General features: G+C 52.6%; 2 protein-coding genes across 8 annotated transcripts in view; both read left to right on the top strand.

Moving 5' to 3' along the window:
- The window catches only part of TLN1 (talin 1), a 35343-nt gene extending 24555 nt beyond the window's left edge, over positions 1 to 10788 (top strand). For both annotated transcript variants that reach the window (XM_025360127.1, XM_025360126.1), the window contains 23 exons: positions 263 to 424; positions 664 to 804; positions 899 to 1080; positions 1252 to 1384; positions 1601 to 1702; positions 1786 to 1956; positions 2041 to 2190; positions 2301 to 2402; positions 2482 to 2601; positions 3334 to 3480; positions 3652 to 3818; positions 3975 to 4158; positions 4249 to 4374; positions 4473 to 4589; positions 7748 to 7933; positions 8042 to 8149; positions 8656 to 8761; positions 8960 to 9084; positions 9191 to 9316; positions 9445 to 9507; positions 9620 to 9802; positions 9953 to 10081; positions 10209 to 10788. In XM_025360127.1, the coding sequence (XP_025215912.1) occupies positions 263 to 424; positions 664 to 804; positions 899 to 1080; positions 1252 to 1384; positions 1601 to 1702; positions 1786 to 1956; positions 2041 to 2190; positions 2301 to 2402; positions 2482 to 2601; positions 3334 to 3480; positions 3652 to 3818; positions 3975 to 4158; positions 4249 to 4374; positions 4473 to 4589; positions 7748 to 7933; positions 8042 to 8149; positions 8656 to 8761; positions 8960 to 9084; positions 9191 to 9316; positions 9445 to 9507; positions 9620 to 9802; positions 9953 to 10081; positions 10209 to 10334 (3156 nt within the window). In that variant the 3' untranslated portion in view covers positions 10335 to 10788. The remainder of the gene's footprint in view (positions 1 to 262; positions 425 to 663; positions 805 to 898; positions 1081 to 1251; positions 1385 to 1600; positions 1703 to 1785; positions 1957 to 2040; positions 2191 to 2300; positions 2403 to 2481; positions 2602 to 3333; positions 3481 to 3651; positions 3819 to 3974; positions 4159 to 4248; positions 4375 to 4472; positions 4590 to 7747; positions 7934 to 8041; positions 8150 to 8655; positions 8762 to 8959; positions 9085 to 9190; positions 9317 to 9444; positions 9508 to 9619; positions 9803 to 9952; positions 10082 to 10208) is intronic.
- Positions 10789 to 16847: 6059 nt separating this feature from the next.
- TPM2 (tropomyosin 2) lies at positions 16848 to 27060 on the top strand. Of its 6 annotated transcripts, none has more exons than XR_003116040.1 (9): positions 16848 to 18745; positions 19182 to 19307; positions 23275 to 23408; positions 23503 to 23620; positions 23715 to 23785; positions 23915 to 24322; positions 24504 to 24566; positions 24739 to 24808; positions 26895 to 27046. XR_003116040.1 is itself a non-coding variant. In XM_025360774.1 (9 exons), exons 1-9 carry the CDS (start codon positions 18632 to 18634, stop codon positions 26343 to 26345), a joined length of 969 nt encoding a protein of 322 aa, XP_025216559.1. In that variant the 5' UTR covers positions 16848 to 18631; the 3' UTR covers positions 26346 to 27060. The 6 variants fall into 6 exon arrangements, 5 of the variants coding, with proteins under 5 accessions (XP_025216559.1, XP_025216560.1, XP_025216562.1 ...); XM_025360774.1 differs by having other exon boundaries at positions 24247 to 24322; positions 26149 to 27060; XM_025360775.1 differs by having other exon boundaries at positions 23915 to 23990; positions 26895 to 27050.
- The last annotated feature ends 37 nt before the right edge of the window (positions 27061 to 27097 follow it).

Genomic DNA, 27097 nt, shown 5'->3' on the forward strand with positions numbered 1-27097 from the left:
TCACAACTTCTCTGTAGATGTTCGAGGTTACTCTCCCACCAGCCCTCTTATGGCTTCTCCGTTAGTATGTCTTTCCTCTCCCATGCCCAGTTCATTTTTGGGTGTCTCTGTCTCCTAGATCTTGACTTTTCAGGTGACTCTGTTTTTCCTGTTTTGACTCCCCAGGGTATTGCTCTCCATCCTCTGACCCTAAAATGGCTCCTTCTTGGGTATGTACACCTCCTTCCTGCCCTCATTGTGGCTCTTCCACGTGTCTCCTCAGGTGCTCTCCGCAGCCACCATTGTGGCCAAACACACCTCTGCACTGTGTAACAGCTGTCGCCTGGCTTCTGCCCGTACCGCCAATCCTACTGCCAAGCGCCAGTTTGTACAGTCAGCCAAGGAGGTGGCCAACAGCACAGCTAATCTTGTCAAGACCATCAAGGTTCCCAGTGCTTGAATTCCCAGCCTCTCCCTGACCTGTCCGATCTCTCCCGAGTCCCCCAGTTATTCTCTGAGGCCTTCTACCAAATCCCCTCTGCCTGAGCCCAAACTCTTTCTATCCAGACTGACCCCCTAGCCTCTCCCCAAATCCTTTAAGTCCTGGGAAGGAAACCTGGACTTCACTTCCTGTACCCCCTATGCCTGCATCCCAAGTCCTGAGAGCCTCTCTGTCACTTCTAGGCGCTAGATGGGGCCTTCACAGAGGAGAACCGTGCCCAGTGCCGAGCAGCAACAGCCCCTCTGCTGGAGGCTGTGGACAATCTGAGTGCCTTTGCGTCCAACCCTGAGTTCTCCAGCATTCCTGCCCAGATCAGCCCTGAGGTGAGGCGATGTGAAGGGGGACCTGACAGGCCAGCTTATCACCTCATCTTCCAGGGAATCCTGAGACTTACCTTCCTGCCTCCCCTCTCCCCAGGGTCGGGCTGCCATGGAGCCCATTGTGGTATCTGCCAAGACAATGTTAGAGAGTGCTGGGGGACTCATCCAGACAGCCCGGGCCCTCGCAGTCAATCCCCGGGACCCCCCGAGCTGGTCAGTGCTGGCCGGCCACTCCCGTACTGTCTCAGACTCCATCAAGAAGCTAATTACAAGCATGAGGTACTGAGGGATGGAGAACCAGTGTGGCTGGGGGGCACACATTGTGGCAGAATGGAGGATGGGCACTTAAGTGCAATTAGATGGGATGGTGTTGGGAGGATATAGGGGAAGGATAGGCTGGCCTTGCACTAGGGGATGTTCTTGGTGTTGGAGCCCCTGATGTGTCTGCAGGGACAAGGCTCCAGGGCAGCTGGAGTGTGAAGCGGCCATTGCAGGTCTGAACAGTTGTCTACGGGACCTAGACCAGGCTTCCCTCGCTGCAGTCAGCCAGCAGCTTGCTCCCCGTGAGGGAATCTCTCAAGAGGTGAGGGGGAGAGGGTTATATGGAAAGATGTGTCTAGGAAGAGAAATGTCAGACTCAAAGAAGCTGGGGGATCATGGAGTGGCTTCTTAGGACATCAAAGGGCTAGGATGTGCCAAGGAGGGTTAGGGTATTCAGTATGAAAGGAAGAGCAGTCCTGTGTAGCCAGAGGGTCCTATTGCAGGTCACGATCAGGGCTAAAGTCCACTTCCTCCCCAGGCCTTGCACACTCAGATGCTCACTGCAGTACAAGAGATCTCCCATCTCATTGAGCCACTGGCCAATGCTGCCCGGGCTGAAGCCTCCCAGCTGGGACACAAGGTACCTATGGAGACTCATGGGAAATCCCAGGGAGTAGGGTGAGAAAGAGGGGACCTGACCCCTAGTCCAACCCCTTGCCTCAGGTGTCCCAGATGGCCCAGTACTTTGAGCCACTCACCCTGGCTGCAGTGGGTGCTGCCTCCAAGACCCTGAGCCACCCGCAGCAGATGGCGCTCCTGGACCAGACTAAAACATTGGCAGAATCTGCCCTGCAGTTGCTATACACTGCCAAGGAGGCTGGTGGTAACCCAAAGGTATTGAGGGTTGGGAGGGAGGAGCTGTTACTAGCAAGAGGCTGGAGAAACAGGAACAACAGAGCTCTTCTTCTCTCCCCACAGCAAGCAGCTCACACCCAGGAAGCCCTGGAGGAGGCTGTGCAGATGATGACAGAGGCCGTAGAGGACCTGACAACAACTCTCAACGAGGCAGCCAGTGCTGCTGGGGTCGTGGGTGGCATGGTGGACTCCATCACCCAGGCCATCAACCAGGTTAGAGTCTTGGGGTGCCTGTAGACACTGAGGCTACCCTGGGCCAGAGCCTCCAAGCACAGTGGCAGAGACCTTAACAGTCTTTCCCTGTCCCTGTCCTCCCCCTTCAGCTAGATGAAGGACCAATGGGTGAACCAGAAGGTTCCTTTGTGGATTACCAAACAACTATGGTGCGGACAGCCAAGGCCATTGCAGTGACCGTTCAGGAGATGGTGAGTTTGGGCAAGTGCCAGAGGACTGCCCTCGGAGAGCTGACTTTGGATATAACTTCACTCCTTCCATTATCACCAGGTTACCAAGTCAAACACCAGCCCAGAGGAGCTGGGCCCTCTTGCTAACCAGCTGACCAGTGACTATGGCCGTCTGGCCTCGGAGGCCAAGCCTGCAGCGGTGGCTGCTGAAAATGAAGAGGTAAACGTGGAGGCAGCTCTGCCCTGCCCCCTGCCCCTTGTTCCTGATGTGTCAGCGTCTAGGGCTGTCCCACCCCCACCCTCTCTGGTCTTTCATAGAAAGGGGAACAGCCTCAGGGCCACTCTGCTGAACACTAGTGAGGCTCTGGGTAGGGACAGAGGATCAAAGCCTTCTTCAGTCACGGGTACAAAGGAGACAGCTCAGAATCTGGAGCCTTCCTGGACCTGCCTCTTTGGCTTCTGCTGACCCTCATCTGGGCCTACGGCTGCTTCTTTGCTGTGCTGCCAGTCCATGTTCTTGTTCTTTCTTGCTGCAAGGCCATGAAGCTCTTCCTTACCTAAGCCTCTAGCTTTCCAAGAAACCAAGTAATTGGATCTTAGTAGGACACATGTAATCCCCATCCTCAAAACCGTCCATAACCCCATACAGGCCACATGGTAATCCATGGCCCTCTGATTCTAACACTCAAGCATAAAGTGCTCCTCCCCTCCTCCCCACTGTGCTTAACACAATCCTCACCACTTAGTGCCTGCATGCTACTATTTTCCATGTGTGGGAGGTTACCTCCTGCCTAAAGGACATGAAACCAGAAACGTCCTTGTGCTGGGAACTTTCTCTCTCTGCTGCTTTAATCTACGATGTATGTTTTTTCTATGTCCTTAGTGACTTTTCCAAGCACAGTGGTACCCTGAGTGCCCCTTGTAAAATCTCTCTCTTTCCCTCGGCTCACAGATAGGTTCCCATATCAAACACCGGGTACAGGAGCTGGGCCATGGCTGTGCCGCTCTGGTCACCAAGGCAGGCGCCCTGCAGTGCAGCCCCAGTGATGCCTACACCAAGAAGGAGCTCATAGAATGTGCCCGGAGAGTTTCTGAGAAGGTGACAATGCTCATCCCTGCAGATGGTGGGACTGCCTCCAAACTCTGTAGCCTTTGCCATCCTCCTCCAGCCCTCTCAGCCCTCTCCTCTTGTCACTTCTCCCAGGCATGGGCAACCTTTCCATTTCACATGGCACCTTCCACAGTCACCACGTGACTTTCCCTACCCCAGGTCTCTCACGTCCTAGCTGCGCTCCAGGCTGGGAATCGTGGCACCCAGGCCTGCATCACAGCGGCCAGCGCTGTGTCTGGTATCATTGCTGACCTCGACACCACCATCATGTTCGCCACTGCTGGCACGCTCAATCGCGAGGGTACTGAAACTTTCGCTGACCACCGGTAAGACAGGACCTGGGCCTAAGGGAGGCAGACAGGTCAGGGCATGGGGCTGGAAGAGGCAGGATAGCATTCGCTGGAATAGGGAAGCCTGGACCAGGCACCTTGGACAGGTTAGAGTGGGTAGGGGAGATCTGACTAAGCTGGGCCCTCCTTCAGGGAGGGCATCCTGAAGACTGCGAAGGTGCTGGTGGAGGACACCAAGGTCCTGGTGCAAAACGCAGCCGGGAGCCAGGAGAAGTTGGCGCAGGCTGCCCAGTCCTCCGTGGCGACCATCACCCGCCTCGCTGATGTGGTCAAGCTGGGTGCAGCCAGCCTGGGAGCTGAGGACCCTGAGACCCAGGTAGCAACCTGATGCCCCTAATTCCAGCTGGAACCACTTCCTGTCCCGCTTCTTCCTCCCATAGACCAGAGCCAACCCTCTCCCATACAGGTGGTCCTAATCAACGCAGTGAAAGATGTAGCCAAGGCCCTGGGAGACCTCATCAGTGCAACGAAGGCTGCAGCTGGCAAAGTTGGAGATGACCCTGCTGTGTGGCAGCTAAAGAACTCTGCCAAGGTTGGAGAGAATGAGAGCAACATCAGGAGGGGCACTGGATTAATGTACTTCCCCCTGTTCCTTAAAATCATTCCTCTACACTCCTCTGATACCTCCAGGTGATGGTGACCAATGTGACATCATTGCTTAAGACAGTAAAAGCCGTGGAAGATGAGGCCACCAAAGGCACTCGGGCCCTGGAGGCAACCACCGAACACATACGGCAGGAACTGGCGGTGAGTGAGAGTCTGGGGCATCAGGGACTAGGGTCAGAGAGAGGGATCCTGAAAGCCTGTGAACCTGTGCCACACATATACTCACAGATGGAGTCACACACAGTCTTCTCTCTCATCTATCGCCAGACCTTTTTTTTTTTTTTTGAGAAGGGTCTCGCTCTGTAGCCATCCTCCTCCAGCCTTCTCAGCCCTCTCCTCTTGTCACTTCTCCCAGGTGTGGGTAACCTTTCCATTTCACATGGCATCTTCCTCAATCACCATGTGACTTTCCCTACCCCAGGTCTCCCACGCCCTCCTTCTGGAGTGCAGTGGCGTGATCTCGGCTCACTGCAACCTCCACCTCCCAGGTTCAAGCAATTCTCATGCCTCAGCTTTCTGAGTCACTGGGACTACAGGTGCATACCATGCTGGCTAGTTTTTGTATTTTTAGTAGAGATGGGGTTTCACCATGTTGACCAGGCTGGTCTCAAACTCCTGGCCTCAAGTGATCCTCCCGCCTTGGCCTCCCAAAGTGCTGGGATTACACTCATGAGCCACTGTGCCAGTGAGCTACACTCATGTCTGTCCCCTACCCACTTGTTTATTCTTTAGCATTTGACAACTGTCTTTTCACCACCCTCCCTCTTTCTCCAGTCACTAGTGGCCTCTTAATTGCCACATTCAGTGGCCACTTCTTGGCCTTCATCCTCTTCAAACATTTCCAAAGCATCTGACTCTGTTAACAAGCCTCTCTTTGAAATTCTTTCTTCCGCCAGGCACGGTGGCTCATGTCTGTAATTCCCAGCACTTTGCAAGGTTGAGGCAGGTGCATTACAAGGTCAGGAGTTCGAGACCAGCCTGGCCAACATGGCGAAACCCCATCTCTACTAAAAATACAAAAATTAGCTGGGCATAGTGGTGTGCGCCTGTAGTCTCAGCTGCTTGGGAGGCTAAGGCAGGAGAATCGCTAGAACCCAGGAGGCGGAGGTGTCAGTGAGCCAAGATGGCGCCACTGCACTCCAGCCTGGGCGACAGAGCGAGACTCCATCTCAAAAAAAGAAAAAAAAAGAAATTCTTTTTTCCCTTGGCCTAGATACTGGCTTTTCTCTTGTTTCTCAAACATCACTGAATCACCTTTAACCTAGTAAATGTAGAGGTCTTCCCAGGGTTGTACAAATAGCCTTCTTTCTCTCTTGTCTTCTTTGGCAAGTTTAACCACTTTCATTATTATTCTGTAAGAAGCAGACATCCAGTTCTGAGTTGAGTTATTTTCAACTGCCTGTTTGACATCACCACCTAGATACAGTGCCTCTGAATCATGACATGGTCCTCCTAATGGTGGGAACACCCTTGCACTCATGAAGATTCTACCTCAGTCATCTTTGACTTCACCATCTTAGCCACTATATCCAGGCTATTGCCACGTTCTTTCATTCTTCCTCCCTGGTGCCCTGTCCGCACTCTGGTTCACACTTCCATACTCTACTGCACTTTGGCTGTGGCACCAGCTTTCTCCCTGGTCTCCCTGATTCCGGTCCCTGCCACTCTCCTCTCTCCCTAGTCATCTTTCTGATTTCTAAATTCATCTTTCTAAGGTTCTGTTTTCACCTTTACTTGAAGATGTCCAAGTTGGAACTCTTGACTCTTTGCCTCCCATACCTGGTCCTTTCCTGGTCTTCCACCATCTCAGTAAATGGCACCTTATAGTAACTCGGTTCCTAAAGCCAGAAACCCAGCTTCAATATATTAGACTTCTCTCTTTCTCTCATTCCCCACATCTAAGTTTTGTTAGTGCCCCTTCCAAATACAGCTCATTTTCTCTTTTTATCTGCCACCACTACCACACTGTCCAAACCATCATCAGTCCTTAATTGGATTTATACAGTAGTCTCTATCCAATCACCGTGCTTCAACACTTGCCCCCTTCTTTGTACACAGTAGCCAGAATTATGTTTTTAAAATATAAATTAGAGCTGGACATGGTGGCTGATGCCTGTAAAATCCCAGCACTTTGGGAGACTGAGATGGTAGGATCACTTCAGTGAGTTCAAGACTAGTCTGTACAACATAGCAAGATACTGTCTCTACAAAAAAATTTAAAGATTAGCTAGGCAAGGTGACCCACGACTGTCCCAGCTACTCATGAGTCTGGAGGCAGGAGGATCCCTCACGCCCAGGGGTTCAAGGCTACAGTGAACTATGATCACTCCAGGGCACTCCAGCCTGGGTGACAGAGCAAGACCCTGTCTTAAATATATATTAGATTATGTCACCTCACTACTTAAAACCTATCAGTGATGACCCTGCTTGCTTCTCCAATCTCATCCTACTCCCCTCCTTTTTGCGCCCCATCCCCCTGCCCTATCAGTTCTGAGAACATGCCAGGCTCTCACCTGTTGCAGGCTCTTCCACTCACTTTTCTCCAGCTTTTTAAACGCTGTGCTCCTTCCAGTTCCTCAGGCTTCAGCTTCAGTGTCACCTCCTCAGAGGGCCCTTCCTTGACCACCTATCTGAAATAGTTCTCATCACAGCACTCTTTTTAAATTCTCTCATAATCCAAATCACAGTCCTCAGTTTTACTGCTTGTTTACTTATTACCTGTGTCCAAAACCAGAATGTAAGCTCCGTGAGAACAAGGAGCATCCCTAGCCCCTTGCATAGAATCTGCCACCTAGCTGATCTTTAATAAATGTTTGTAGATAGAACCCATACATCAAAATATTTTATGACTTTCACATATTATGTAAAATTCCAGGTTCCTCAGTGTGATACTCAAGGCCCCAGTAACCTTTTCTTCACCATTCCTATATTCCAGAACATTCCTTGATACTTTCCCACTTGACATCTTGGTTGTTCATGCCCTACCATTTACCTAAAATGCCCTCCTATCATCTTTTATGTATATCTTTTACGGCCCAGCTCTGCCTCTCACCCCTTCAAGGGTTCTCTCTCTTTTGGGAATGAAAACCCAGCCAAAAGCCACTTTTGTAATTACTTTTGTGATTTCAAACAAACAAACAAACTCCCCAGTTGCTTCAGTCAGAAATGATAACCAGCTGCCTTCTGTTACATTCACTGTGATATGTGAATGTCTGCACCAAATCACATGCACACAGAGTTCTACACTGTCTCATAGTCTCAGCCACTGTAAAATCTTTCTTCTTGTTCTGCCCCCACAGGTTTTCTGTTCCCCAGAGCCACCTGCCAAGACCTCTACCCCAGAAGACTTCATCCGAATGACCAAGGGTATCACCATGGCAACAGCCAAGGCCGTTGCTGCTGGCAATTCCTGTCGCCAAGAAGATGTCATTGCCACAGCCAATCTGAGCCGCCGTGCTATTGCAGATATGCTTCGGGCTTGCAAGGTAGAAATCCTTGAGGCATTTCTGTGAGGCAGCTTTGGGGCAGAACATAGTGGGAAAGAAACTGTAGGGATCTGGGATCCTAAAACTAACATATTACTCTGGGGACAGGAAGCAGCTTACCACCCGGAAGTGGCCCCTGATGTGCGGCTTCGAGCCCTGCACTATGGCCGGGAGTGTGCCAATGGCTACCTGGAACTGCTGGACCATGTGCTGCTGGTAAGGGAGGGCGTAGCTTGTTCCTCATACCAGCCTCTCTGAATACACAGGCCTCTCTTCCTGCAGGCCTCACACCCTGCTCTCTGTTTTGCTCAAATCTCCTCCCTACCCCACCTTCTGTTTCCCAAATCTGTTCTCCTTTCCAAGTCTCCCTTTCTCCCAGGCCCTATCCTTCTTATCATCTTTGGTTCTCCCAGTCACCTCTTCCTCTTCCTCTTTTTTCTCCTCCCTTCCCACCTGATCACCCCCTTCTCTACCTTCGTCATCTCTTTCATCTCATCATTCTCCTTGCTCCTTGCAGCCGGTGAGTGACACAGCCCCACTGTCTCCATCACGTGTGAGGTGTGATGCATGATGTGTGCTTGGATAGGCAGCGTGGTGTTTGAGGGCTGTGGTATGGAGTGCTCTAGGGATAGGGGTGAGGGGGCCATGGTCTGCCCTATTTCATAGATCAGGGTAGACCCTAAGATGTGATGCTCTTTGTCCCCTGCCTGCTTCTTGCCCAGACCCTGCAGAAGCCAAGCCCAGAACTGAAGCAGCAGTTGACAGGACATTCAAAGCGTGTGGCTGGTTCCGTCACTGAGCTCATCCAGGCTGCTGAAGCCATGAAGGGTGAGGGGTGACCAGGGACAGGGATGGATGGAAAACCCTTATCATGGTGTGATCTCTGCTTCCTGGCTGGATAGCTCTGTGCTAGCCTCTGCCCATAGTCCCTACAGGTGCCAGGGCCGATGATACTAACCATGCTCTCTGGTGCTTTTGACCTCTCCACTCTGCCTCAGCCTCTTTCCTCTTCCCTCATCCCACTAGGAACAGAATGGGTGGACCCAGAGGACCCCACAGTCATTGCTGAGAATGAGCTCCTGGGAGCTGCAGCCGCCATTGAGGCTGCAGCTAAAAAGCTAGAGCAGCTGAAGCCCCGGGCCAAACCCAAGGTCAGTCCTGCTCCCTTCCTCTTCCACCCTCACCATGGCAGAGTGTCCTCACCTTCCGCCCCATCTCTGACTTTACATCTCTCTCTGCAACCTTTGCTTATCGCAGGAGGCAGATGAGTCCTTGAACTTTGAGGAACAGATACTAGAAGCTGCCAAGTCCATTGCAGCAGCCACCAGTGCACTGGTAAAGGCTGCATCGGCTGCCCAGAGAGAACTAGTGGCCCAAGGGAAGGTGAGTGTTTAAATACCCACAAGAATGGGGACGGGTCGGCACTTTGATGTCCACACCCACATCCATAGCCAACGAGTCTTTGAAGTGAGGAAAATGGAGGTCTAAGCAGGCTCTTCTCCTTCCTGCAGGTGGGTGCCATTCCAGCCAATGCACTAGACGATGGACAGTGGTCTCAGGGCCTCATTTCTGCTGTAAGTGTGCAATACCCGCTAGGTCTCTTTCAGTTTGAGAGACTTGAAAAGGCTGGAGTGGGGATGGACCAGGGCAAGGGACATATTTTTAAGCAAACTCTCCCTGCTTTAGGCCCGGATGGTGGCTGCGGCCACCAACAATCTGTGTGAGGCAGCCAATGCAGCTGTGCAAGGCCACGCTAGCCAGGAGAAGCTCATCTCATCAGCCAAGCAGGTAGCTGCCTCCACAGCCCAGCTCCTTGTGGCCTGCAAGGTCAAGGCTGACCAGGACTCGGAGGCAATGAAACGACTTCAGGTGAGAACCCTGACCCATCCCATTGTCCCTTGGGCTATACTGCTTCAAACTGTCACTCCCGAGATGTATGTTTCTATGAGAGAATTGAGGGACTGTCTCAACTGGGACCCTACCTGAGTTCTCAACTTAGGCCACTTTCTCTCTGCCCAGGCTGCTGGCAACGCAGTGAAGCGAGCCTCAGATAACCTGGTGAAAGCAGCACAAAAGGCTGCAGCCTTCGAAGAGCAGGAGAATGAGACAGTGGTGGTGAAAGAGAAGATGGTCGGCGGCATTGCCCAGGTGAGCTTCACCCCAGACACTGAGGAATGCTGTCAGGAGGGCAGTCATGTTGTCTGTACTGGTCCCAACTTCCCTATGCCCCTGCTGTACATCCTCACTGAACTAAGTCCCTGATCTCCACCCTCAGATCATCGCAGCACAGGAAGAGATGCTTCGGAAGGAACGAGAGCTAGAAGAGGCGCGGAAGAAACTGGCCCAGATCCGGCAGCAGCAGTATAAGTTCCTGCCTTCAGAGCTTCGAGATGAGCACTAGAGAAGCCGCTTCTATTTAACGCAGACCCAGCCCAGAGACTCTGCCTGCCACTACCAAAGCCTTCTGGGCTGTCAGGGCCCAATCTGCCCAACCCCAGCACTCCCCAAAGTGCCTGCCAAACCCCAGGGCCTGGCCCTGCCCAATCCCGCAGCACATCCCCTTTCCCCTCCCTAACCCCAAGTGCCTTCATGCCCTAGGGCCCCCCAAGTGCCTGCCCCTCCCCAGAGTATTAACGCTCCAAGAGTATTATTAACGCTGCTGTACCTCGATCTGAACCTGCCAGGGCCCCAGCCCACTCCACCCTGCCAGCAGCTTCCAGCCAGTCCCCACAGCCTCATCAGCTCTCTTCGTCGTTTTTTGATACTATCTTCCCCCACCCCCAGCTACCCATGGGGGCTGCAGAGTTGTAAGCCCCAAACAGGTCATGTTCCAATAAAAATGATTCTACCTACAACCTCTGCCTGGCTTCAAGGGAGACAGAAGATTTCTCCCAGGGCAGTAGGGGAGAGAGTGGGGTTGAGTTCTGTCACCCTCCTTGATCCGGCTTGAAATGGGAGAGAAGACTGGCAGTCTGCCCCTGAGGTCGCTTCATCCTTGCACCCAGACCCCTAAAGTTATCCATTGGGGAAGCTGTGCCTGAGAAGTCATACTCCTGTTATCCTCACCTCACTGGCCAGCACCTAAGCCTCACAAAGTGTTGTTCTGCTGCTGCTGAGACAGCAGCTATTACAGCTCCTTGTGGCTACCAGGACATTCTGTTCTTCATGACTACTCAGGGTATGTCAGCAAATCCAGTCCTCCACCAAATTCAAATTTTCAAAAGAAGCTTTGCTAAAAATAATAAGCCTGTAAGTGTGTGAGCCTAAGAGAACTATGGCCACAAAATTGATTGAAGCCATTAGCAAACAAAAAAATCCCAACTTGAGGCTGCCTCGGGTAGGCACCACTCTTGATTGGGTTGGGGCACTCCTGCCTAGAGAATCACTAAAAGGGAAAAGCTTGACCCAGGTGTGAGAATTTATTGTTAGAGGGGCAGAGCTCCCCTAGTGGCCAGGCAGGTGCTAGCAGCCCTGTTCCAGCCGCCCTGCTAATCTGGTGGGTCAGTGGAAGGAGCCAGTCGGGAAGATGGATGCTGTGTGCTTCCATGTCCTCATCCACCCACTCTGCCCATAATGCATGGACTCTGACAGTCATCTCAGGTTGGCCTCTATTTTCATGCATGATTCTTTAGTCAACACTACCGCCCAGTACATTATTTCCTCAAGTAGAACACAAACACCACCCATCTGCTACTAACACCTTCTACTCCCACCATATTAGGGAAAGCTTGAAGTAGATGGAATGTAGCTGGTACGGTGGCTCGAGCCTCTAATCCCAGCTACTTAAAAGGCTAAGGCAGGAGGACTGCTTGAGACCAGGAGTTCAAGGCCGCAGTGAGCTATGGTGGTGCCACTGTGCGCCGGCCTGGGTGACGGAGTGAGAGCCCTTCTCTAAGAAATAAAGTAGATGAAACTCTAGGACAGCCCATTAGAGATGGTGCCAACTTCCTACCGTCACTCCTATCACCTGTGATTCATTCATTTAATATTTACTAAGCCATGCTTGTGCTAAGCACTGGAAAATTTAGATGTATTATCACTTCTCTGACGCAGAGGACTGGCAACTCCAGTACATACTGCAGGGGCTCCCTAATCCTAGATTCAATGTCATAGTATGAGTTGAGGGCCTTGGAGATCAAATCCCTTCTGCAACCTCCCTGACAAGTGGTAGTCCAGACTCTGAACTCCAGCTATGAGCCCAGGACAACTGCTTACTCCTGTTACCATTTCCTTGTCATGTCTTCAGGAACTGGGACCAATCACGTACTTCTCACTAGTGATACCTTGGGAGCCATCTGGGGAGAGGCTTTAAAACCCATTAGACCAGCAACTCTTCAAATGTGGTCCTCAGACCCCTAGGGTTCCCTAAGACCTTTTCAGGGGTCCATAGGTCAAAATTATTTTCATAACAATACCAAGACATTATTTTCCTCAGCTGGGGATGGTGGCGCACACATGTAATCCCAGCTACCCGGGAGGCTGAAGCACCAGAATTGCTTGAACCTGGGACACAGAGTTGCAGTGAGCTGAGATCACGCCACTGCACTCCAGCCTGGGCAACAGAGCAAGACTCAAAAAAAATGTACTTGATGAAGTAAAAAAATTTTTTTTTTTTTTTTTTGAGACGGAGTCTTGGTCTGTAGCCCAGGCTGGAGTGTAGTGGCATGATCTCGGCTCACTGCAACCTCCACCTCCTGGGTCCCCGTTCAAGAAATTCTGCCTCAGCCTCCTGAGAAGCTGGGATTACAGGCACATGCCACCATGCCCAGCTAATTTTTGTATTTTTAGTAGAGACGGGGTTTCACCATGTTGGCCAGACTGGTCTTAAACTCCTGACCTCGTGATCTGCCTGCCTCAGCCTCCCAAAGTGCTGGGATAACAGGCGTGAGCCACCACGCCCAGCCTAAATGTATTAATTTAATTAAACCTTAATCCTGCAGGAAAAGTCTTTTCAACATTCTGTCTGATAAAGTGGGAAGTATGCATAAGGCATTTTGCATACCAAGGTATGATGGTTTTCAGGAGGAAATAACTTAGACCATTCTTTGAGTTCCGAGCTGAACTAGCTGCTTGTTTGTGGAATGCCACGTTTACTCAAAAGAATGACCGACAAACTGGTTATCAGACTTAGGTAGCTGGTAGAACTTTTATAAAAAGGAACAAAGTGAGTCTGTCACTTCAGGGAAAAATCTGACAGTGTTTGTTGCCAATGATACAGTTCAGGCTTTCAAGTGAAAAATAGAATTTTCAAATACTTGTATTTGCTACATGAGCTTCACAGCTTTCCAAAATTTAAAACTTAAAGACTTTACTGTTCTCCAGTATAATACTATGAAGAAAAACAAAGACTTTACTGTTGAAACCTATTGTGATTTTTTATTTTATTTTTATTTATTTATTTATTTATTTATTTATTTAAGACAGAGTCTTACTCTGTTGCCCAGGCTGGAATGCAGTGGTGCAATCTCAGCTCACTGCAACCTCCACCTCCTGGGTTCAAGCAATTCTCCTGCCCCAGCCTCCTGAGTAGCTGGGACTACAGGCGCCCGCCACGACACCCAGCTAACTTTTTATATTTTTAGTAGAGACAGGGTTTTGCCATGTTGCCCAGGCTGGTCTCAAACTCCTGAGCTCAGGCAATCCACCCACCTCGGCCTCCTAAAGTGCTGGGATTAAAGGCATAAGCCACTGCGCCTGGCCTGAAACCTATTGTGATTTTTTTAAATAATGAAACATTAATATTTGGAAGATTTGCATAGCTCAGTGAATCAATTATTTTTCATATGACCAATGCACGGTGTTACAAAATCATGCATGGGTAAAAGATCCAATCAAGGTGCAGTTCAGGAAAACGGATTTTTTTTTTTTTTTTTTTTTGAGACAGAGTCTTGCTCTGTCACCCAGGCTGGAGTGCTGTGGTGCAATCTCGGCTCACTGCAACCTTCACCTCGCAGGTTCAAGTGATTCCCCTGCCTCAGCCTCCCGAGTAGCTGGGATTACAGGCGTGTGCCACCACCACACCCGACTAATTTTTGTAGGTTTAGTAGAGACAGGGTTTCACCATGTTGGCCAGGGTGGTCTCAAACTCCTGACCTCAGGTGATCCACCCACCTTGGCCTCCCAAAGTGCTGGGATTACAGGCGTGAGCTGCCGTACTCGGCCAAAACAATGGATTTTAGTTTAACAGTACAAAAAGGTCATTGATACTGTTTCACGTTCTACATGGCAACTGCCCCTTAAGAAACTGCCAATTATCAGCCAGGCACAGTGGCTCAGGCCTGTAATTCCAGCACTTTGGGAGACTGAGGCAGGAGGGTAGCTTGAGCCTAGGAGTTTGAGACCAACCTAGGCAACATAGTGGGACACCATCTCTATTTAAAAAAATAAAATAAAATAAAAGGCCAGGCATGATGGTGCACATGTGTAGTCCCAGCTACTGGAGGAGACTGAGGCGGAGAGAACACTTGAGCCCAGAAGGTCAAGGCTGCAGTGAGCCAAGCCGTGATTGTGTCACTGCACTACAGCCTGGGTGATAGAGCCAGACCTTGTCTCAAAAAAACCATAAATAGGCCAGGCCTGGCATGGTGGCTCACACCTGTAATCCCAGCACTTTGGGAGGCCAAGGCAGGCAGATTACTTGAGTTCAGGAGTTCGAGACCAGCCTAGCTAACACAGTGAAACCCCATCTCTACTAAAAATATAAAAAATTATCCGGGCATGGTGGCTGACGGCTGTAGTCCCAGTTACTCGGGAGGCTGAGGCAGGAGAATGGTGTGAACCTGGGAGGCGGAGGTTGCAGTGAGCCGAGATTGTGTCACTGCACTCCAGCCTGGGCGACAGAGCGAGACTCTGTCTCAAAAAAACAAAACAAACAAACAAAAAAATACAACAGTTAGCTGGGTGTGGTGGCTTATGCCTATAGTCCCAGCTACTCAGGAGGCTGAGGCAGGAGAATCACTTGAATCTCGGAGGCAGAGGTTGCAGTGAGCTGAGATCACCCCGCTGCACTCCAGCCTGGGTGACAGCACAAGACTGTCTCAAAAAAATAAAAAACAAATAATAATAATCATAATAATAAATAGACCAGGCTTGGTGGTTCACGCCTGTAATCCTAGCACTTTGGGAGGCCAAGTCAGACGGATCACTTGAGGTCAGGAGTTCGAGACCAGCCTGGCCAACATGGTGAAAGCCCGTTTCTACTAAAAATACAAAAATTAGTTAGGCATGGTGGTGCATGCCTGTAGTCCCAGCTACTCAGGAGGCTGACATAGGAGAATTGCTTGAACCTGGGAGGCGGAGGTTGCAGTGAGCCAAGATCGCACCACTGCACTCCAGCCTGGGCAACCAAGTGAGACTCTGTCTCAAAATAAATTAAATAAATACATAAATAAATAAATCTTTCCAATTGCTTACCTGTTGTGAGACCGGATTTTCTTCATATGTCTCAGTAACCAACATAAAGCAACAGATCAAATATGAAGGAGATATTGAGAATCCAGCTGTTCCCTTGGAAGCCGGAGAGTAAAGAGATTTGTAAAAATGTAAAATAATTTCCATACTCTCATTAATTCGGAGAATGAGAATATAGTTATCTTTCATTTAGAACATTATGTTAACATGGTTAATGTGTAATGAGTTTATTTTTGTTATTTTTAACGAATTGATACATATTTAAAAGTTTTCTCAAGTTTCATTTTAATATGGCAACTATTGGTAGATATAACCCACTTCAACAAAAAAGCTGTTTGGGGGTCTTCAATAATTTTTAAGAGTGTGAAGGGTTCTAAGACCAAAAGACCCACACCATATTAGTGTATTTGAAAAGTACCCAGAACCTGGTACATAAAAAACTCATCTGGCAAATGTTCATGAAGTGCCAACTCTATGCCTGGTGCTGTGCTAGGCCTTGGGGATTCAGAATTGAGAACAATCGTTTCTGTTGAGGACTCACAGACCGGCGGAGGCGCCAAACCGGTATAAGAACAGTTATACCATGGGCCTAGGATGAGGGTGAGAGCCCGCACCAAGTACACGCACCTATTAGGTGAGGCGGTGGGAAGAGTAGTGGCCAGGGAAGGCTTCCCAGAAAAGCTGACATTTGATCTGAGTCTTAAAGGCCACTAGGAATCAGCCAAGGGGAAGGGCATTTTAGGGAGAGGGAACAGAATGCATAAACTGTGGAAGCTTTAAGAAAAGTATGGGCCGGGCGCGGTGGCTCAAGCCTGTAATCCCAGCACTTTGGGAGGCCGAGACGGGCGGATCACGAGGTCAGGAGATCGAGACCATCCTGGCTAACACGGTGAAACCCCGTCTCTACTAAAAAATAAAAAAAAAATTAGCCGGGCGAGGTGGCGGGCGCCTGTAGTCCCAGCTACTCGGGAGGCTGAGGCAGGAGAATGGCGGGAACCTGGGAGGCGGAGCTTGCAGTGAGCTGAGATCCGGCCACTGCACTCCAGCCCGGGCGACAGAGAGAGACTCCGTCTCAAAAAAAAAAAAAAAAGAAAAGTATGGCTATTTCCAGCTCCTGCACGTAGCTCATTACGAATGCAGCATGAGGTACAAGTCTGAATACTGGGGGTGAGGTTGGGCATGGAAGGAGATAAGGCCGGAGAGGCAGGCAAGAGCCAAAACAGCAGGGCTTCTATACCATATTAAGAAATGTGGATTTTTTTTTTTCTCCTCAAAACAGGCAGGGTGCCCGCACGCCTGTAATCCCAGCTACTCAGGAGGCCGAGTCGGGAGGACCACTTGAGCCCATAAATTCAAGACCAGCCTGGGCAATCTAGCAAGCTCCCGTCTCAAAAAAGGTGGGGGAACAGGGATTAGGGAGGGGTTTGGAGGATTTTAGATAATATTCGCATTAACTTTTAAAAAGATATTTGACAACAACGTCATGGGACAGTCAAATGAATGAATGAATGGAGGAACCAGAAGTAAAACTACAAAACACTTAGACTGGAGAATGCATAAGGAGCGGCCAGAAGCCAGCCCAGACCGACCCGAGGAGGAACCTCATTGGTAGAAGCAGCCTCTTCAGGATTAGGGGGATGTGAGACGCGAAGGGCAGGGGAAACCCAGTGGTCCAGCATAGGCTACTGGTGGATGAGGGGTCTTCCATGGAGTTAGAGGAACACTGCCAGGTCAGGCCAGGGTTGCTCTCCGTGTGGCTAGCAGGCAGCTAAACAGATCTGAATGCATTTCCACGCCTCCTCCCTACCGCCCCGGCCCGCGGCCTCGGGTTCCCACGGTCCCCAGTCCACTGCAAAATCCAGGCTTCCCGCCCCTCTACGACGGGAGGGTGGGGCGAGGCTAGCAGCTCCCTCCCGGCTTCCTCCGCTTGTTCTCTCCTCCCCTTCCCCCTCCTCCGGGCTGCTCTCCACTTCCTCTCCCCTCACCCCACCCCAGGGAAAAACGAAAACAAACACCCTTGCGCCCCGCACCTCCGACTCCCGCACCCCACGACCCGGCTCCGGAACTGCTTTGGCGGCCTGGGTCGGAGAAGGCACCTCGCCCCGGACCCCCTACGCCCCGCAGCTCAGTGACTCTTCGCCTCGCCCTCCGCCTTCCCCGCCCCAGCCCGACTCCGCCTCCCAATGGGGAAACATCCCAAAAAAGGGCAGAAAAGAAATTTCAGCATAAAGTTGGCCCACTGGGAAAGAGGGGAGCGTCCGCGGGGAGCGGGGGAAGAGAGGGAGGGCGCGCGGAGGGGAGTGGGGCCAGGCGAGCCGGGGGCGGGGAGCGGAGGGGTTCGTTACGCGTCCGGGTGGGAGCGGGGGCGGGGAACGCGCGGTGACCAGCCCAGCCGCAACCGCGTGGAAAATATGCGGGACACGTGGGGGGCTGGGCGGGGAGCTGGGTCCTGAGCCGCCGGGCGCTCGCAGGAAGGGCCTGGCTCCAGGGGCGGGGGCTGGGAGGGGAGGCGAGGGGATGAGAGGTCAGGCCGGTCCCGGGGGCAGCAAGCCCGGCCACACTCCGCACCGCGACCGGGGCTCTGGGCTCGCCTCCTGCCTCAGTTTCCCCAAGCCCCCGATGAGACTCCGCTACTACCACCACGTCGATAACGCAAACTTAGAGGGACTCTGGGTAAACTGAGGCACTCAAATTGCCGAGGAGCTCCGCCTCCCAAGAGACATTTAATCCAGGGGGATTTGCAGGAAACTTCTAAATTAAGGGTAGCGGCTGCTGCAGCTGAGGGGGGGCACGCCGGTCGCTGCGCCTGGGCAGCTGCCGTGAGCTCACGCCCCGAAATAGCCCCAGGGGCCCCAGCCGCAGCTGCCACTGGGTCCGGCTGTCACTCAGAGGAAGCACGGAGCCCCCAGCCCAAGGGTCCCCTCCCCTCCGCAGCGCCGGAGTTTTTCCAGCCGACCTTCTGCTACTTTTTCCTCCGACGGCTGGCGGGGAAGAGGGGAATGGGGGCGGGACCCCAAGGGAGGCGGTCCCCAGTGGGTAGGCGAAGGGGGCGGGTGCGCCCCCCGGCCGGGCCGTGCTTCTGCCCCTACAAGGTTTGGGCCGAGGTGGGGGAGGGTCCTGGTTGCCGGCCCCGCCCGGTCCCTCCCTGCCTTTTAGGCGCCCGCGCGGCCGGGACGTCCCAGCTCCGCTTGGTCCTCCTCGCCTGTCACCCGTGCACCCAGTCCGCTCAGCCAGCCCAGTCCGTCCGGTCCTCACTGCCTGCCGGCCTGCCCACCCCCCACCGCAGCCATGGACGCCATCAAGAAGAAGATGCAGATGCTGAAGCTGGACAAGGAGAACGCCATCGACCGCGCCGAGCAGGCCGAAGCCGACAAGAAACAAGCTGAGGACCGCTGCAAGCAGGTTAGGGCCGGGCCCAATGCAGCCTGCTCTCCCCCGCACCAAGGGCAGGGGTGGGCTGCTGCCATGGGTCCCCCAGCCCTGGGCCTGCCCACCAGGGCTCTCTCCCACCCAGTGTGCGGGCTGGGCCTTCACATTACCCTCAGGGCCTTCGCCAGAGCCGCTTATCTCCCCTACCCATAGCCTGGGGAAGCCTCAGGACCCTGATTTCCACTCCTGCCCTTGCAGAGCGTGGTTGGTCCTGCTCCTTGGAGCTTGAAGTTTTTTCTCTGTACCCCCAACAAGTCCCACCAGCACCCTTGACTGGACTGTCCCTCTTCTGTTATTCGCTTCCATCTCAGTAGCCTCCAAATCTTAGTAGGGCCCCTACACGCACCGTGTCTCCATTCTGGGCCTGGGCCCCCTCCCAGCCTGGCTGACCAAGTCCCCTCTGTCCCAGCTGGAGGAGGAGCAGCAGGCCCTCCAGAAGAAGCTGAAGGGGACAGAGGATGAGGTGGAAAAGTATTCTGAATCCGTGAAGGAGGCCCAGGAGAAACTGGAGCAGGCCGAGAAGAAGGCCACTGATGTGAGTGTGGACTTGGGGGACAATGGGAGGAGTTAGGGCACTAGGGAGGGGCCCCCCAGGTATGGGAATAAGGGGATTAGGGGCACCTTATCCCCTTGTGTCCCCAGCACCAGGAAAGAAATGGTTTCATCTCAGTAACCAGGGTTAGGGTAACCTTACACAAGTAATCCAAGACAGTGGATAAATCAAAACCACCTACCACTCCCCCCAGAGGACTTAGCCCTGTAATTCTGTTTGGTTCCAGCTTTTAGAATGTACAGTGATCAAGCAGTGAGTCATTGTGGGGGTGGAAGGTATAAGAATTTACCATCTACCTCAATTAATCCTCCAGCTGAAATTGGAGAGGAGACTGCAGCCATTTGGGGGTGGAGGGATGTGGGTGTGAGGTACTAGCAGGCAGGAGGAGGGAGAGGGATCCAGAGATGAGGCCTCACTTGAGTTACAACCCTAAGGGGCCATTAGAAATTCCCTGGCCTTGACCTCTGGCTTCTACAGCCCTGCTATGCCCTGGGGCCCCAGCGGCTCAGTTTCTAATGGCTCCTCATTTACCCTCATTAAGCTGTCAGCCTGGAGACCACGCCAGGCCACAGGGCAGAGGGACAGGGCCACAGATGCCAAAGCAGCTACCTGGACAGGTTATTTACCCTGAGATTTCTCTGCCCACCCACAACCCCAACCAGACTTCACTTCCTGCCATTCCCAACCCCCTCCTTAAGGTAGGAGAATGGCCATATGGCTTTGGACATGGTAGTTTCCCCATTTTCTGCCTCAGTTTCCCCATCTTCCTTCCACCCAGGATTGTTTTAAGATGAACCTATGGTTAGATTAGCATAAAGCATGGTCTGAACATCAGAGATGACATTGCTGTTTGTGTCGACTGCTCATGTTCCCAGCCCCCCAGGGTTGGGCTTCTGTGACCTCCAGCCTCCAGTTTTGGTTCTCTACCAGTCCTGGCACTTGGGAGGGAGCTGACCTGCAGCTGCTAGCACAGACGACCCTGGGCATCTGACACTCTATAAATAACCAAGGCCCAGTGCAGCTGGAGGCAGGATTGGAAACCCAAGGAGCTGGTTGGGGCTGGAGGGGCGGGGGGGACAGGGACAGAGCTGGGGAGGCAGAGCCACGGCACCAGAAGCAGATAGGAAAGACTGCCCAAGCTTATTGGTGACCTTGAACACAGCACTCAACTTACATGGTGCCTCAGTTTCTCCCTCTCTCTTGCTTCCCATTTTTCTAATGGGGACAGTAGTGCCTGTCCTGTGGCTAGAGAGCAGCCCCTGTAACTGGGAAGAGCTTGAGGGGCAGGAAATGGCACATATCAGTCCCATGATGAGGACCTCAGGACCTTCCCAAACTTTCCAGTCTTTTGTCACTCCACCATCATGAAGAGTTTTTCTTTTAGTCTCACCTCTCTCTAGGGTGGTCCTCCAATGTTCCCCACAGTGATTCTTCCCAACCCCCAATGCTGTCCCCAGAATCCTTCCACACTGAGTCATCCGGCCCTGTGCCCATGATGGGCCCTTGTCACTCTAGGTGGCCAAGCTCCAGGTGCCTTCAGCACCTGGAAGACAAGCTACCATCTACTCTCTATATATGGTGCTGTTTCTCCTGCCCTACAGTCCTACCAAGGACCTGCTTCCTATGCTGTGTCCAAGTGCTGCCCCCAGCCCCTCCCTCCACCTCCTTCCCCTACACAGGTCCTCTCTCCTCTCCACTCTGAAATCTCAGGGTCTCTGTGTCCTTGTTTGTGACAGAGAAAGGGGATAATCTAATATTTATGGAATATGGACCCTGTGCAGGCAATGTATTCAGTGCTTTCTGCATGTTATTTTACGATTTCCCAAACTTGGTATATCATCAAAATCACTAGGGGGCTTTAAAAAAAAGAGAAGATTCCCAAGCCCCCACCCTACACATCCCAATTCAGTGAATGTAGCATGGAGTAAGAGAACCTGTTTAGTTTGATGGACCTCACTGCGGGTCCTGTTGATTAATTGAGTATCAGAAACACTGGATTATCTCAGAACAGCCTTAAGAAGAAGGAACTGTTATTGTTAACTCCAACTTGTGAAGGAGGAAACTGAGGCTTAGAGAGGCTAAATAAGTTGCCCACAGTTACACAAGTGTTGAGTGGCTGAGCTGTGGCTCAAAGACAAGTCTGACTCAGAGCCGATGCTCTTAACACCAGGCTGCACTGCTCCTCTCATTTTCCTTTATTGGCACTCGCCTTGCTCTGCCCTTTTTCTCAGTGTTTGAGCAGTTTTTATGAATTTTTTCCAAAACCTCCATGGTTTTGCCTCCTACTGCAAGCCCAGGGGCTGAGTAGACATCTCTCACACTGCCCCTGCATTGCCCCCAGCTCTCTGCTGGCCTTGGCAGGGAGCCCCTTGCTACAGCCATGGGTGTCCCTTATAGGCCTGCTCTTGGGCTTCTGCTGGGAGTCTGCCTTGCAGCTGATAACAGATTACATCACTGAGCTTGATTCTTTTTTTTTTTTTTTTTTTTTTTTTTGAGATGGAGTCTCGCTCTGTCGCCCGGGCTGGAGTGCAGTGGCCGGATCTCAGCTCACTGCAAGCTCTGCCTCCCGGGTTTATGCCATTCTCCTGCCTCAGCCTCCCAAGTAACTGGGACTACAGGCGCCCGCCACCTCGCCCGGCTAGTTTTTTGTATTTTTTAGTAGAGACGGGGTTTCATCGTGTTAGCCAGGATGGTCTCGATCTCCTGACCTCGTGATCCGCCCGTCTCGGCCTCCCAAAGTGCTGGGATTACAGGCTTGAGCCACCGCGCCCGGCCTTTTTTTTTTTTTTGAGATGGGATCTTGCTATGTTGCCCAGGCTGGGCTCCTAGGGTCAAGCTGAACTCCCGCCTTAGGCTCCAGAGTAGCTGGGATGACAGGCGTGCACCACCATGCCCAGCATCACTGAGCTTGATTCTGTGACGGGCTATTCTTAGCAGCAGTGACGTCTGGTTGGCCTGATTCTTTCCCCATCCCCTTACCTGGGCCAGGCTTTGCTGTGTAGGAATCAGAGCTGCATCAGACCTGGCCCCAGCACTTGAAGTGCTCTCACAGGGAACAGGAGGACTCGTGTGCAGGTGACCTTTGGGAAACTAACTGTGCACGGTGCAGGAGAGGCCCTGCAGCAGGGGAGCAGAGCTTGTCAAGCAAGGAATGCATGTTGTTTTGAGACGGAGTTTCGTTCTTTTTACCCAGGCTGGAGTGCAGTGGCACGACCTCAGCTCACTGCAACTCTTCCGCCTCCTGGATTCAAGTGATTCTTGTGCCTCAGCCTCCCAAGTAGCTGGAATTACAGGTGCCCACCACCATGCCTGGCTAATTTTTTATTTTTAATAGAGACAGGGTTTCACCATGTTGGCCAGGTGGCTCTCAAACTCCTGACCTCAGGTGATCCACCCGCCTCGGCCTCCCAGAGTGCGGGGATTACAGGCGTGAGCCACCATGCCCGGCCTGAATGTACTTTTTTTTTTTTTTTTTTTTTTGAGACGGAGTCTCGCTCTGTCGCCCAGGCTGGAGTGCAGTGGCCAGATTTCAGCTCACTGCAAGCCCCGCCTCCTGGGTTTAGGCCATTCACCTGCCTCAGCCTCTCGAGTAGCTGGGACTACAGGCGCCCGCCACTTCGCCCGGCTAGTTTTTTGTATTTTTTTAGTAGAGACGGGGTTTCACCGTGTTAGCCAGGCTGGTCTCGATCTCCGGACCTCGTGATCCACCCGTCCCGGCCTCCCAAAGTGCTGGGATTACAGGCGTGAGCCACCGCACCCGGCCGAATGCACATTTTTACTGGAGCACAGTCTGGGGAGAAGATGATTGGTTGGGAAAAAATTACATAGAATGTCTAGAAACCAGGAAGCCTCAGTTCTTTCTGAGAAGAATCTTGCCATCCTCTGGAGCCTCTCTGATCCTTATCCAAGGCTAACGAGGCTTTTTTGACACCTGACCTCTGACCCACAGGCTGAGGCAGATGTGGCCTCTCTGAACCGCCGCATTCAGCTGGTTGAGGAGGAGCTGGACCGGGCCCAGGAGCGCCTGGCTACAGCCCTGCAGAAGCTGGAGGAGGCCGAGAAGGCGGCTGATGAGAGCGAGAGGTGGTTGGGGCCTCGGAGAGGATGGTCCGGGAAGGAGGAGGGAGCCTGTCTCTGCTAGTCCTGACCCCACGCTCACCCTCTCCCTGTCTTTCAGAGGAATGAAGGTCATTGAAAACCGGGCCATGAAGGACGAGGAGAAGATGGAGCTGCAGGAGATGCAGCTGAAGGAGGCCAAGCACATCGCTGAGGATTCAGACCGCAAATACGAAGAGGTGACAGCCTTGCCCCTCTGCCTGCTCGCTGCCCAGCCTGCAACATGCCCAGTCCTTCTCCACTGATCTACCCTCTCTTTCTGACTTCCCTCAGGTGGCCAGGAAGCTGGTGATCCTGGAAGGAGAGCTGGAGCGCTCGGAGGAGAGAGCTGAGGTGGCTGAGAGGTAAAGATACCCTGGGGTGGCAAGTGGGCCCATTGGCCCTGGGGCCTTCCACATAGTGGGGAGGTAGCGTCCTAGGCTTGGGGCTATAGGGACAGGCCCTGTTCTCTGACCCCTGCCCGCTGCCCCCAGCCGAGCCAGACAGCTGGAGGAGGAACTTCGAACCATGGACCAGGCCCTCAAGTCCCTGATGGCCTCAGAGGAGGAGGTAGCGACCCCTCTGAACCTTTCTGGGCAATGGCGCCTTCTCTCAGCTCACCTTCCCTCCGTCTCAGCACCGCAGACTGCTCTTTCTCAGCTGCTGGGGATCAGGAAGGGCCTGGGGCTTCTGAGCCCTGCCTGCTATCACTCTCACAACTTTGCTCTTCTCTTTTCTCCTCCACCCATCCCCCGCTGTGCCATCTCCACTGTCTGGCTTCGCTGTGCCCTCACACCCCGCCCCCCCCGCCACACACCCCCTGCAGTAAATGTGGGGACCTAGAGGAGGAGCTGAAAATTGTTACCAACAACTTGAAATCCCTGGAGGCCCAGGCGGACAAGGTAGACGGGAGCAGAGGGGCAGTGAGGATGGGGTCCCACAGGGGAGGGAGGTGAGAGGCCCAAGGCAGGGAGGGGCTGGGTGTTCAACAGAGGCAAGATGGCCAGGAGCCTACGGGGTACAATGGAGAAATGAAGGATCTGTGGTGGTGCTGTACTGATGGCCTGTGTGTGTCCCCAAAAGTATTCCACCAAAGAAGATAAATATGAAGAGGAGATCAAACTGTTGGAGGAGAAGCTGAAGGAGGTGAGAGTCCTCTTCCAGTTCCCAGTCTCCCCTCAAGCCACCCTAGTCCTTGCCAGAGACAGCCTGTGGCAGGACACTTGAGGGTTGGGATGGGCAAGAAGCTTGACTTAGGCAGTGGTCTGTGGGAGGGCCTAATTCTTTGCCATTTCTCCCACCCTGCCTTTACCCCCAGGCTGAGACCCGAGCAGAGTTTGCTGAGAGGTCTGTGGCAAAGTTGGAGAAAACCATTGATGACCTAGAAGGTAAAAGAAGCCTTTATAAGTAGGTCCACACCTGCCGTGATTATCAGTCTGTCCCATACCTTCTCATCCCATCTTATTTGCTACCAGTAAACTAGGATTGGACCACCTAGGACCCTACCAACTCCCCAGCTCTGTGGGCCACATCTACAATTCAAGTAATTGTAGCTGCCCACGGCACAACAACTCCAGTGCTTCTCAAACTTCAGCATGCATGAGAATCACTGGGAGATTTTTAAAAACAGATTCCTTGGCTCTGCCCCAAAGAGATTGCTGACTTTGGGCTGGAGGATTTACATTTCTAGCTAGTTCTCTGGTACTGCCGATGCTGCTGGTCCTCATGCCACACTCTGAGTGGCACCCATATAGACAATTGCGTCCCCGAGTGTAACGCAGTAGAGTTCTAGCTCAGAGACTGGCTTATTAACTAGAGAGCTATTGGACTGAACATCTAGGTCTGCATGACAACACTCATAGAAAACACTGTTTTAAGCTAGATTTGGCAAAAGCAAACATCCAGATATTTGTGAGTCTGTGGCTATTTCTATTGTTAATGGTGTTGTGGCTAAAGTTGCCTTTCCTTTTTATTCTGTGATAACCCTTTCACTTTCCCACTTCTCTCGCTTCCAGCCTTCTCAGGCAAGCTGCACTTTTACCTCCGGCTTTAGGAGGTTTGCCCTTTCTGGCTCCAGCACCCTCCCTCTCCCTGCAAAGCAAGCACTTCTGCTTGTGGAGAGCACTGTGCCCACAGCTCCCTGGGGAGACAGGAGCTTCTGTGGGTAGAGCCAATTTGGGGTACAGAGAAGGACAGAAAAGAGATGGGGTAGAGATGGGGAGAAGGAGTTCCCGACAGCCGTCCAGCCTGTTCCCTGGCCTCCCTCTTTCACTCTGTCTTTGTGCACCTCTGATTCTGTTTTTCTTTCCATTGCCCTCTTTCCTTCCTTTCCTCTTTCCCTCCACTCCCTTTCCCACACTCCCACCTGTTTGCCTCCCTGGACCCCCCCCCAGATGAAGTCTATGCCCAGAAGATGAAGTACAAGGCCATTAGCGAGGAACTGGACAACGCACTCAATGACATCACCTCCCTCTGAGCCCCACGCCAGAGTGGCCACCTCAGCCCTCTTCTCTCCTCTCCTTTCTATTCTCTCTATGGGGAGGGGAGCAGGCAGGAGGAGCAGAAATTGCCAACATTGCACAGCCAGGCTGGGACAGCCTAGGGAGAGCCCCTATCATGCCCACCACCCACTCTGGCACTGGCTTCATCCTTTACCTGTCCCCTCCACCCCCCTTTGCTGCTTAATAAACTCTGAACTTGGTCTCCATGCTGTTTTCCTGCCCTCCAGAGAGCACCTCTATCGCCACCACGGAGCACTGGTTCACTCCTGACACCCTGACTCTTACTGACACCCCCAGCCCCTGCACTGAGCCTGCCCACAAAACACCATGGCCCACGCTGAAACCCCTCTGCACAGGCACTCCCTGGCTGTCGCTCTCTGACTCACCGCTGCATGTGGACACGTGTAGCCCCGTCAAACCATGACCCCCTCTGGTGCCAATCACTGACCTCAGAGCACTTAGCTGGGGTTCCAGGATCAAACAGAGTGACTGGAAAGGAAGTAGGGTGGTGAGGTGCAGGACAGGGGCAAGAAGGTTGCAAAAGGTCTGGAATGGAGCTTGGAAAAAATGTTGGATATCTGCAACATGAGGCTTTCACTGCAGCGGCAGGTCTGTTTTCTACCTCAAGTCTGTCTGGCCCTTCCTTTCCTGGCGCAGTCTTTGTCTTACCTTCTGTCTCCAACTTTCTTAAACCTTCTAAAGAGGAGGATAAAGTAGTTTATGACTCAGGCCTCCCCACCCCACCTTCATGACCCTAAGGCCATGAGTGAGGCATCCATGTCCGTCTTGTTGCCCTCATCCTGGTCAGTCCATCCATTTGTCCCTGCCATGGGGCCCTGAGGTCCCTGAAAGCATGTGTCTTCCTGTGTCTCCTGACCCACTCAATGTTTATAGGTCACCTTCCCCTGGCCCTGTCCCCCTACGTCTCCCCCTTGTGTCTCCCTCCTCCCTCACCTGCTGCTTCCCCTCACAGAGACCTTGGCCAGTGCCAAGGAGGAGAACGTCGAGATTCACCAGACTTTGGACCAGACCCTGCTGGAACTCAACAACCTGTGAGGGCCCGCCCCACCCACAGCCAGGCTGTGGCTGCTGCCCCAACCCAATAAAACTGATGTTACCAGCTTCTCAAGGCCCTTTAAGCCTTTCTTTGGTGTTGGCAATGGAGTTTGAAGGACC

The sequence above is a fragment of the Theropithecus gelada genome, chromosome 15 (genome assembly GCF_003255815.1).
Source record: "Theropithecus gelada isolate Dixy chromosome 15, Tgel_1.0, whole genome shotgun sequence".
Classification (NCBI taxonomy): Eukaryota; Metazoa; Chordata; class Mammalia; order Primates; family Cercopithecidae; genus Theropithecus; species Theropithecus gelada.

Coding starts and splice junctions, on each gene's coding strand:
- TPM2 (XM_025360774.1), top strand. CDS start 18,632: ATGGACGCCATCAAGAAGAAGATGCAGATGCTGAAGCTGGACAAGGAG. Junction 23,409..23,502: donor GCGGCTGATGAGAGCGAGAG/GTGGTTGGGGCC, acceptor CCTGTCTTTCAG/AGGAATGAAGGTCATTGAAA. Junction 24,567..24,738: donor TGGAGGAGAAGCTGAAGGAG/GTGAGAGTCCTC, acceptor CTTTACCCCCAG/GCTGAGACCCGAGCAGAGTT.